At 45.3% G+C, this 12,008-nt stretch overlaps 1 protein-coding gene across 1 annotated transcript in view; it reads left to right on the forward strand.

Annotated features, from left to right (window-relative positions):
• Positions 1–12,008, forward strand: part of FBXW4 (F-box and WD repeat domain containing 4) — a gene marked incomplete at its 5' end in the record, with an annotated part of 61,126 nt that overhangs the window by 13,085 nt on the left and 36,033 nt on the right. Inside the window, 3 exon segments of the mRNA XM_082002367.1 lie at positions 710–895; positions 1,840–1,972; positions 4,516–4,610. Coding sequence (XP_081858493.1) covers positions 710–895; positions 1,840–1,972; positions 4,516–4,610 — 414 coding nt within the window.

Here is a 12,008-nt window from a genome sequence, read left to right on the forward strand (position 1 = left end):
GAGAGGTTGCTCTGCAATTGCTTTTGGGTCAGCAGTGGAAGAAGTGTGAATGTAGGAAAAAATACCTTCTCTACATGATGAGCACAAAGTTCTTACTCTGCTACTTTATGTATTAGCATACAGAGAATGCAGGAGGTGGAGGACTTTGTAGGAGGACCTGTGTTGTTTGATGTGACCTGCTCCCCTGCTCAGACACCTGTGAAACAGTGGTTGCTTTGTGGTCTCTGCTGGGCATCAGCAAATAATGTGCAGGATCAAGACTGACTGCACAAGAGCCTCATATTGAAGGCTCTGTTAGAAATGCTCGGCATAGCTCACAAATTCCTGATAGTCTAGTTCCTGAAAAAGTACAGGGCTCATGAAGAGGGGTCAGGGAGCCTTAAGTATTTCCTATCTAAACTCACTAGACTCTTGGCCATCTTCTCTTTCAGAGATTCCATGGTTCCTTTTCCTCAGCTCTCAGTTAGAAAAATGCTAGCAATGTGATCGGCTTTGTATGTTGCTGGAGAAACTTCACTTCTTAGCTGTGCTACTATATTAAGCCTTGCTTTTGCATGTGACCAGCAGCTCCAACTTCACAGTTTTCTTGGGTGCGCATTTGCTTTTGTTGATATGTTTACATATGCAATTTTTTTTTGTGTGTGAGGTTGTTTTGTTTTGTTCTTCTTCTCCCCACCCCTGCAACCCCCAACCTGCTGTCTGTTTGCAGTTTGATGCCCTGGATGGAGCTGGATGGCGAGTATCTCTACCTGTCTCAAGCAGAGAACATCCAGGCCTACCGGCTCTGTCCAGGCGGTAGAGGTTTGCAGCGTCACCCTCAAGCTATCTTCTCTGGCCACCAGGAGGACGTATGTCGCTTTGTTCTTGTCAATTCCCACATCGTCAGTGGAGGGGGGTAAGTTGGCTGAATGAAGGAGTCCAAGGATTGTTGAATCAGCATTGACTGATCAGGCAGTCCTGACTGATGTGTAATTTTAATTTCTTTCTGTTAGTCAGGGTAGCTAGACTGTGTTCTAATACTCAGAACTGCTGGTTAACTGGGACTGCAGTGGTGCATAAAGCTTTCTAGAGACGAGTATATGTTTATTAGACCTACTGATATAATTGTGGAGACGGGGAAAACTGCCAAGTATTCCAGCACACACGCACTTCTCCAATTAATTTTGCATTTGACTGGCCTTTTTCAATTACAGCAAATGACAGAACTGTTATTTATAAAGTTTTAGCTATTAATATACACAACACTTAAGCACAGAACTGGGAGATGCAAGCGTGGCTGTGTGCCCTGGATATCTTGAGACTCTCCTCTGTGAACTGGAGCCCAAAATTCAGGTGAAAATGAAGGCATGTATTTAAAATTCCAGTAACTATTGGTTGAAAAAAGTCTAAATGTCTTTGTAGTTAATTAAAAGCACAATACCCTGCATGACTGCTCTGAAATGAATGAAAAGCTGAGGCTTGGACATGGGTGAGAATGACCTCTCACTTGTTCCTTTACTCCAGCCATTCAGCATCCAGCCAGGATTCTGGCAAGCTCAAAGCAGTAGGAGGAGGAATGGCTGCTCTGCTAGTTTCTGCAGCTTAACACAAAGTGGAGCATGGAAAGATAGCCAGGAAAATTTTCATGTGCAGCAGATCAGGCTTTGACTGCCCAAATGTGGGATTGCAAGAGAACAGGTGATGTGTGAGGAGTGGAGGATTAATAATGCTGCATGAATTTTGGCTCCCATGAGAGATCGATCTTGGTCTTTTTGTGACACTCCTAAGCGCTAGTGGAATGTGCATGGCCAAGGGAGATGCACCTGATGCAGACCCCTTGCCTGGGGATTTGTTTTTCAGAGATGGAAATATTGTCCTTCACAAGATCCATGGCTCCTACAGCGTCAAGTTCTCTGCGCATGAACAGGAGGTGAACTGTGTGGACTTCCAAGGTGGCCTCATTGTCAGTGGCTCCCGGGACAGAACAGCAAAGGTGAGCAGTGATGTTCCAGCAGCTGCAGGTGCTGCTGCAGAGGTGACCTCGGAGGTCTTATGCCATGAATGTTTGAGTGCCAGCAGAACAGTTGTGGCCCTGTCTTGCATGTTTGTAGGAGGAGTGCTGGATATCTTGGTGTAGGCTCATGTCTCTGAAAAGATGCTTGCTGTGCGAAGCTTTTAAGAGATTTGGCAGTACTTTGACATCAGGTACTGGTTTAAACTAGGAAGCGCAGAAAGCGGCAGCTGATGTTTTGCTTCTCTCACTGTACATCTGTCTAACTTTAGTGGAAATCCATACCAGTAAGTCTGAAACTTGCTTTATGTATCTCAAACGCACACTTGCTTTGTGATGCAGTGCTGCTTCACATGCTCTGTTGTATATTCAATCTCTTTAAGGAGTAGCATGATATCTTTTCCAAGTCTGTGGAGTTGTGGTTTGTTTATTTGTAGTTTGTTTGGTGGGAGTCTTTTTGGTGTATGTGGGTTTTTTTTGGTTTTTTTTTTTTATGGTTCTTGGTTTGCAAACCAGGAGTGAAGTTAGACTATGAATACTGTTGGCTCCCATTTTTCTCTTCTAGTTGGCATCACTGAATCCTGTCACATAAATTTTGGCTATTTCTTTTTGAGGCAGGACCTTGTTGATTTTTGTCCTTCTGGATCTGGTTGGCAGTATTGTGTTCCTGCATGGACCTGGAGAGTTGTTCTGAGCTGTAACTAGCTCTGTTTTAGTAGTTTTGGAAACTGCATGTAGGTGTTTCACCCTTGTCCTGATAGCATGATGCAGTACTTGTAGCATCTTCACAACCACTCGTTTCATTGCTAAAAGTGGTTGCTTTGTGTTGAAAGCTTTGGCTGTTGCTCAGGGTAGGCTGATGGATACTCTTGGTCTCTGGTACATATCATAGAGCATTAATGGAGGTAAGAGGAAAAACTGCTATTCCTGTTTTGCAAGAGGGGAAGTTTGGGCAAAGAAAGACTTAAACACCTCTTTCAAGTTTTTTGGAAAGTGTGTGGTAATGGGTTGCTATCTGGCAGGCTGCTGAGCAGCATGACCCTACCTATTCTCATTGGTCCCTCTATGGGTGTACTCCCCAGTAAAATCATTCCCGAGCAGAGCAGTGTTCAGATGCAAAGGGCACTGTTGGGGATGCTACTTGCCTCCTGGGAGCAAGGCCTTGATGCTACTTTGACTCACGTTTAAGCAGGGCTGCTCCTCTCTGCTCTGTGGAGCCTCTTTGCTGGGAGAGTGCCTTCTTGCTGCTTCACTGGCACCTGGAGGACAGACTTCCCCGACCTTGAGAACAAATTCCTGAAGGCCAGAGGGGAATTTAAGGCTGTTTTTCTTGGAGCTAGTGTGAGATCTTGCCCACCCAGTGCTCCTCACAGCATAGGCTCTAGGGATGTTCACATCTTTTTTTTTTTTTTAATCATATTTTGTAGTCTGCCTTTGTTGTGTGAGTGAGACTCTTGGAGGGTGGAAGGGAATCCCTACCAGCCTTTTAAGGGGGCTCTAAGTGTCTAAGCTATTGAGGGCTCTGCTGAGTGTTGATTAGGACTAAGCTCTGAAGAGCTGCTAATGTACATTCCTGTGTGATAGGCACCAGATAGTGTGCTCTGAGCAATATTTTTAACCTGTAGGAGATAGGGATGCCTTAAAAGAGTTAAGCTTTTCGGCTGCTTTTGCTGACACTAGGTGCTAAATTCCCTGCTGACAAGAATAGCCTGCAATCCTGGGCATTATCAACAAACAAACAAATAGGGCACTCCCAGCTTTGAAGTCTTGAAGCGAAACATTGGGGGTCGGTTACAGAGAACTGCGGGGCTTGAGTCCCATGGGCCAAGAATGAGGGCAAGGTGGGGAAAGTGAGGGCCACAAGCAGAAGCACCAGCAAGAATCTGGGGGACTTTGATTCTGGGTCCTAACAAAGGGGTTTGTGTGGTGAACTTGTGGAAGGGGATGTGCACATATGCACCAATGGGGAGGGAAGAGATTCTCTCACGTTGTCAGTGAGCAAGGTGAGGCCTGTTTGAAAATAGCCTGGGGTACGCTTAAGAAACTTGGTTGAAAGGGGATGGGTTTATAAAAAAAATATTTTACACGATAATGAACAATTAATTTTATAGATAATATGAATGGAAAATTTCCAGGGTTGGTACAAAGTCTTTGCACACTGTTCAAGTGAACAGCAAAGATTTGAACAATTCCCACTTCTTATTTATTTAACTACAGAAGATGAGAGATCTGTGTTCAGTGCTTCCCTCGAGAGTGTGTGGTGATGGGGGTGCACTCTGTTCCCTGTGATGAAGTGGGATGGAAGGTCATGCTCATAAGCTGATTCTTTGTGTAACTTTAAGTGCTTGTTTCTGCCAGTGATTGAAGGCTCTGCTCCTCAAAAATAAGTAATGGGAATTCAGGGAGAGGATCTCAGGGAAGGTGAGCATGGCAGTTTTGGCAGCTCTCCCAGCACAAAGTTAGCAGCGTGCATCCTACCTTTGCACCTCTGGGTGATGTGGCATAACATGCATCTCTCTCTTCAGGTTTGGTCCCTGTCCGCGGGCAGAGTTGGGCAGTGTCTACACACAGTGCAGACAGAGGATCGAGTGTGGTCCATTGCTATCAGCCCGTTATTAAGGTAACAGATCTCCTTATTCCCAATTTCCAACAGAGAGAAGTAAAGGAGTTCGATAGGCTGTGTGTCTGCAAATCTCACAGAAGCACCAGCATGACACTTCAGGGACTTGATGTGGGTGGAGGATGAGCAGGTGCTTGTGCCTGCAGCAGGACCTCAAGGAAAAGTGTGTGGTCTTTGTTCTCCATGACAGCGGAGTGGTCTCCTCATAAAGAGGCTGTGAAAATGGCCCTGCATTCCTATTACCATCTCAGGTGGGACCTGTTCATTCTTACTTGCAGAGCGGACTCTGACTTACTCTGCCTTGGTAATTAGAAGCAATGAGCTGGATCCTCTTGAGGTTTTCCGTACTGAAAAGATGCCAACTTGTATTCTCATTCTTTGGCAGAAGAGATGCCAAGCAAAAAGGTCCCTGCTTTTTTGCTTGGGAAGCTAGCTTGGAGCTGTGTGCAGTGGTTAGAGCTCTGTTTTCTTGGTAAATTCAACATGCTGACTGGGAGAAATGGCAGTGGGGTTCAGGGATGAGGTTTTCCAGCCTCTACTGCCTGTAGCCCTGTGCCTCTAGTGTGGATGTAATGCTACAACTACAGCTTTAGCATGGGAGGCAAGGGCAGTACCTACATCAGTGTCTTCCAGGGTTTTTTTCAAAGTGCTCCTGTTCTTGAGTAAGGGAAAATCTGAGAAACTCTCACTGCTAAAATCTTCCACTGGCCAGCAATGATCTGTCTCTTCAGTGCACTTTTAATCTGGTCTTCTGCAAGCAAGAGATTTTCTCAGCTTTCCTCAAGGCAGATAGGGAAGACGAGCTGATGTTGCTGTCCATGTGACATCTGCAACTAGTGAATTTTAGGCTTGTGCAAAACCAAAATACTTCCCACAACTGCTGTCCTCATTAGATTTCCAAGCTTGTTTTGCAGGCAGCGGAAACTTAGTGGTACGGAGCTAATGGCATTATCAGGGAAATTACCCTCGAGGCCTGCTATGATTTTGGCATTTCCTCATCCCATTGCTTCAAAAACACTATGTCTCAAACACTCGAAGATGTGCCACGTGTGTTAATGATGCTGCAAGATGTTAGATAGAAGCCCTTTGCTGTCTTCTGTGTTGTAAGGACCCCTTTTCCAGCAAACAGGCTCTGGCTCTAGTACAATGGCTGGTTAGAGCCCAGTGGCGTGCTGCTTCCTCCTCCTAAGTGATGACCTACTGAGGTGGCCTCTTGTCAGGACAGCGTTCCTCTCCCTGGTGTGCACGCTTGTGCACACTCTCTGTCACAATATTTACCCACTGTCTCCCCATCCCCTCTTTCTTCCCTGCAGAGTGATAAATGGGAGGTGGTGGAACAGCTACCCTATGAACAAGTGGGCTTAAATTGTGCACTCTCTCTTTTTTTTTTTTTTAATGGGACTGTGGACTGTACCAGCCTCCCCTGCTAGCCTGCCCTACCACCCTCCCTCTACCCCTCCATATTTGGGGGGGTGGGGGGTGGAGAATTAGAGCCAATTAGCCACGTCATTAATTCTTCAATTTGACGGCTGATATAGCAGGGCCTGAAACACGCTGCTGACCTTGTATAATGGGAACCCTGCTCCTTAACATATTGATGATGGGAGAAGTTAATTAAAATTCCACAGAGAGAAGGTGTCGGCTAACGTATAAACCTGTCGCTTCTCAGAACAAATCGCAGCCATCCTAGAAGAGAGAGAGGATCAGAGCAGGAGGGCATGTGGTGGGGGAGGGCCAGGGCAGGGGGCAGGGGAGATGAATTTTTCACTAATAGGTTTTATTGCTTTCTGTCTAATGAGGGTGAGTATCAAAAAGATAATATCTGATTTCTAGCAAGGTCTGCTTCGGGGAGCTCTGTGGTTTCTGTTTTATTTGCAAGAGCCCATATTTCACCCCTATGCGCTTGTGTGTGAAGTTTTTCCTCCCTTACAGTCCCCATCCTTCTCGCTGGAGCTTGGATGCATTTGTTCCTCAGTGAGGCTGAACATGGCCTATAACCTCCACTTCCTCCTAAATATTTGATGTGCCCTCCTGATTCTCCCTTCTCACATGTGCTAGTGTAAACTGAGAGTTCCTCCATAAGAGTGGATAGTTTCTGCTGGCGTAAAACTGCTGTAGAATCAGGCTTCAATCACCAAAGTACTTTGGCTCATCATTGCTGAGAACCCACCAGCTCACTCTACTATTTGAAACACAAGAGTTCAGGAGCAGCTCAAAGCAGTTGTGTGCAGTGGGGTAGGAGCAGGGAGGGCTTTTCTAGCTCTAGCCGTTTGAAAGTGCTTTGGAGAGGCTGCAGTTTCCTGACCTGGAGGTTTGCCAGTACTAAGACTCTCTGGTCAGGGTTGTATTCTTACTGAACCTAAACTGTTAATGGGCAGGACTGAAACTTTTCTTCTTGCTTTTCAGTGATATTTCCCTCTGTGTGAAGCTTCCTTAGAAAGTATCCCATGTGCTCCTGACCCATAGCTGGGTTTTCTTCTGCCTGCTGTAGTCCTACTTTGCAGGACTGCTGCTCTAATGGGCAGTGCCTGTACGCCCAAACTAAACTTCAGAGACTTGCGCTCTTGAAGTGCGGCTCCCCTGGCTTCAGGCATCTCTTTTGGGTATTCTGCTTTGATTTGTCTGTAGTTTCCCTGTGGCACTACAGAGATCCTCCTGCAGATGTGCTGAGCTAGGGAGAAGGCTTCCTTGCTCTTTGTGTAGTGATGCTGGGCTGGATGCTCAGAGGGTCTGCAAACAGAATGATGCCTGTAAGGGAGATTAAGTAGGGTAAAAGGCAGTAAAAGGGTACAAAGAGTAGTGGATCTTCTCTTCTTACTGTGCTTAGTCCCTTGTATAACCTTTTGAACCATGGAAGTGCCTTCACATCTATGTGTGTCATTGGAGCTTCATTACTTTGTGAATCCCTAACAGTGCCCTGTAGGGCAGTGGGGATGGGGAGGGTATTGTGTTCCTTCTGGGTTTTTAGCAAGTCTTCTGCATAGCTGTGCTGGTTGCTGTGCTTGGGACAGCAGGTCCCACACTGCCTGTCACATCAGGGCCTGGAGAAGAGTCTGAGAGTATCCTTAAATTAGGGTGCTTCAGCTTACTCTGGCAACTGTTTTAATTGGTCTACAAAGCTGTACTCCATGGATTAGTACAATGTTGTATTTACGGAGAGGCTGCGTACCCTAAACCATGTTTCTTAGCTGCTCTCAATCCTTTTCCCCCTTGAGTTCGTTTGCCTTTTGAACTCTGCGTCATGCAGATGTTAAACTTTCATTTACTAGTGCTTACTGCAGTGACTTATGTGTGCTCAGGGACCACGGCAAGCCTGAGTGCAGTAGACCAATTCAAATGTGCAAAGTGAGGCAAACCCAGGGGTTTCTAGTGGAATAGTGGCACCTTCATGCTTTGTGATTCCCTGAGGTGGCAGTAGCCAGAGAAGTGAAGTGACCACTGTACACCCTTTAATTTGAGGGAATAGGTTTATGGAGAAAATGAGGTCCAACTGCCTGGCAATTATGGCTGCAGAAACATAAGGCTTATGATACACGTTGTATTACTGAAGTGTTCCTTTATTTAAGGGAAAATTTGTTGCAGTTTCTTTTCTCTAATGATAGAGATTCCCTTGTAAGCTGGAGGGGAAAAAAAAAAATGGGCCTTGATGTTAAATTCATTATTAATCTTAGATTCAGAAATTCTTTGGTGTTGGATTAAAAAGAGTATTAAAATCTAAGCCGGCTTCTCCTGCTGGGTCTGGCCACTGGCATTTGTTGTTCAGACTTTAAAATATTTATCATGAGAGCTGGTCTTCCCATGTTATACTTGGTGTGTTGGGTTTTAAACCAAGAAAAGAGGCAATGGAGGCAAAAACAAAAATGTTTTTCAATGTGCAGCTATAGATAGAGAGCTAGGAAACCTTTGGTGCAATTTGGGGCAATGTCAGGCAACCATAACGTGCCCTGTTGTGGCAGAGATGTGGTTTGGGCGTATAAGCTGAAAAGAAGATCTCTCCTTTTCCAAGTGTCATTGGTCTGCTGCAGTACATGACCTCTCCTTGGAAATGTTGCCTTGGTGAAGTGCAGGTTTACTTCAGAGAGGAGGAGAGTTTGTACCAAAGATTAGCTATCTGTATCCTTTAATTTAAAGGAAAATGAATAGCTTTGTGAGCAGTTGAATCTAAAAAGCCAGGCTTGCACTATCTCTTCTATTTATGCAATGTTGTAGTTGAGACCTGACTCCTCTATTTTAACATGCTAATTTGAATCTCTGTTAAGCTAATTGCCTCTCCCATGGAATATTATGGGGCAGTATTACTTGGGGAGACCTCGGCCCCTGAGGACAACCTCTGGCAAATTTTAAAACATACCCAAAATTTGCTGGGGAAAGGAAGGAAGAGAAGGTTTACTGACAGGCCCCTTGACTGAATGGGCCTCTCTTCCACTGGGAACAATCAAAGTGATTAATTTTGAGGGCTTCTTGTTAATGGTTATCTGAAAACTTTCTGTGAAAGTGAAACAATCTGATCTTGCAGATTGCAAAACAACCCACTTGAGTGAGAGCAACTTTGCAGTGGTTTTAACTTGTACAATTGAAACCCTAACATTCAGCAGTTAAAATGTTTCATAATGTTCCCCCCTCCCTCATTTCTTGCTCTACTTTTATCAGCAGATATCCCCTACTGCATATCAAGATGAGCTCTTGGCTGTAGTGGTTCTCTGTTTTGACCTAGCTTTATGCAGTTAACCTCTCTGACTCTTGCTAAGACTTGGGACAAGTAGCTGGGTTTTATTCTGGTTTGTGCATTGCCAGCAAAATAGCAGGCAGCAATAGCTCTGCTGTCCTTGGGGATCTCTGCAGAGCCTGGCTGGCTTGAATAATTGAGAGGGGACTCTGACCTGCAGCTGTTTCTGAAGCAGGGGCAGGAAGAACCTGCTCAACTGTGAGATCCCAGGGTGGACTTGCAGAGTTAGTGGTGGCGTTAACTACCATCTCTTACTGACCTCAGAGTGATCTGGATGTGGGTTTCTAGATACATGCAATAGTCATAACTGACTTGGTGCTCTTTCACCCCAAAGCTGAAGAGCAGGAAATGAGTATCAGTTTCTCCCCTCTGGAGCTAAAATGACACCTGTGTCTTATCCATGTGCCCTGACTGTCCCCTTGATGTTGGGAGGAACAAGACACTGTTTTACCTTCTTTAATTGTGTGATAATGACTCTATTTGATCTTCTTCACATGGCTGAACACATGAACATACATGTCCTCTTTCCTTCTCCTCTAGAAACACATATGTAAACACTTCTATAGGTTGAGAAACTGCAACTTACCTTTCTTCAGTTTATTTCCTTTGCCCTCTAAAGCTCCAACTGATGACTTGCTCCTTTTTTTGTCACTTTTGGCCAATACTCTAATGTATATATTTTCTGTGACTGTGTGAATTGGCTCACTAGTGGTTGTGGGCAGGTGAGCAGGTTTTGAGAGGCAGTAGCTAACTTGAGTTAGAACCTAGACATCTGTTTCTAATCCTGTGGAGCTGTGTTGCATATTGAATTTTTTTTTTTCCCCCCTCATCTTTCCCCTTGCTTGAGGGGAAAGTCTGTTTCAGAAAGCTTGAGGGAAGCATCTTTCTTGTGCTGCTTGGTTTGCACAGGAGAATCCATGTCTGTTTAATCAATGTGACAGAAGAAATTTAGTTGAGGGGGCTTGCAGCCTTACGGCTTGAGGTTTCCATTTCCAGTTTGTGATCATTTTCTCTTTGCTTTTTAAATTTGCAGGAGGAGAAGGTAACTTCACCAGACCTTGGCTGCTGTTTACCTTTGCTTGGCTGTGCAGTGTGCCTTTGTTTTTCCACCTTTGATCAGTGTCCTGCCAACAGATAATTTAGCAATTGCATCCCAGGGTGGAAGTGTGGAGTTAATGTTAAAATTAGGGGTTTTTTTTCCTTTCCTAACTTCTCTGGCTGATGGAGCAGAGAAGGGAAAAGGGGAGGTGAAGGGGGCCATAAATTCTAGACCTGGTGATTCTGCTCCTTGTAGAGAAACTAAAGCCTCTGATGTCTCTTCAGCACTTTCATTAACATTTAAATTAAGGGTTTGTTTTTCAGCTGGCTTCAGTCACAGCCCTTTCATAGCCTGACACATGGAGGCTGTTCTCTCTCTTTTTCTCTCTCTCTTTTTCTAGCTTGCAGATCAGTGTACTATAGTAATGACTGCTGTATTTTTTTTTTCTGATCTGTCAGGAGGGCAGCGACCTGACAAGCTGTACCAGAGGTTCAAAGAGAATCAGAAAGAGAGTGCAAAGGTAGATGGGCAGGAGGATGCCAGGTTTCACTCCTACAATTAGAGCGGTGTCTGTTCCCTCCCCTGCCTTTCAAAGGGCTGCATTTGGGGGCGGGGAGGAATAGAGAGGGATGGACCTTTCTTGCATGGTAAGAGCCCCAGGTGCAGATGCCTCTAACCAGGCTCAGCTTCCAGTTGCTCCTCCCAGATGAGGCCAGAGGTGTCACTCAGAGGATGCGAGCTCATGCCCTGAGGTGGAAAGTGGAGATGTGGTGTCCTAAGATAGCAGCCTAGCCCCTCTAAAGGAGTGTTGATTCACTCTGAGGACAGCAGGAGGCTGGTCCTCAGCCTGCTATTGGCATTTGAAAGGAGGGCGATAGTGGAGTATATTGCCCTGAAGTAAGAAACTCACCTCTGTCTTCTGTGATGAAGTCATGTCTGCTCTAAGCACTGCACCTTACTGTAACGGTAGAGGAGATAGCTGGATTGAAGTGTCCATTCGGATCTTGGCTTACAACAGCCTAAAACAGACCATGCCTTGCTGTAGCTAAGTAATTTCTGGTATAGGAGCTAGCTGGTTTAACATCAAGAAGAAAAAACCTGTCTTCCACCTGCTTCAACAATTGTGTAAGGGGGGGACAACAAGGGGGAAACAAAGGGACAACAGGGGAAATGAGGAGACAATTTTAGGAATGGCAATGACTTGCAGTGGAGAAGCAGTATAGTAGGATTTATGTAAACACATGAGTCTTTGTCCCCAAAGCCCTTTTGGAATCTGCCACTTCTCATCTCCCACCCAGTTGGTCACTGCTGGTAGGCTGTTATCTTCTGCAGGCTCTCTGGTAGGAGTTGGGGGACTCTGAGCAGCACTGAACTCGTGTCTTTCATGAGCTAAAAGTGGATAAAAGGCAGAGGAAAATGAGACAGCACATGAGCAAAGTGTTTAGTGTAGTGAAACCTGCAGCTTGGATGCTGTGACTATCACACTCTTCATGTCTTCACTCTACCATCACCCCAAATTTGCTTGCCTTTCACTAAGAGCTTGATCCAGATGGACTTTGAAGGATGCCAGCAGGATGAGAGCAGCAAGCTGGCAATGGGATTGGAAAGAGTATTCCCTGCATACTGGTAGATA

The sequence above is a fragment of the Phaethon aethereus genome, assembly GCF_964289735.1.
Source record: "Phaethon aethereus genome assembly, chromosome: 7".
In the NCBI taxonomy this organism is placed as follows: Eukaryota; Metazoa; Chordata; class Aves; order Phaethontiformes; family Phaethontidae; genus Phaethon; species Phaethon aethereus.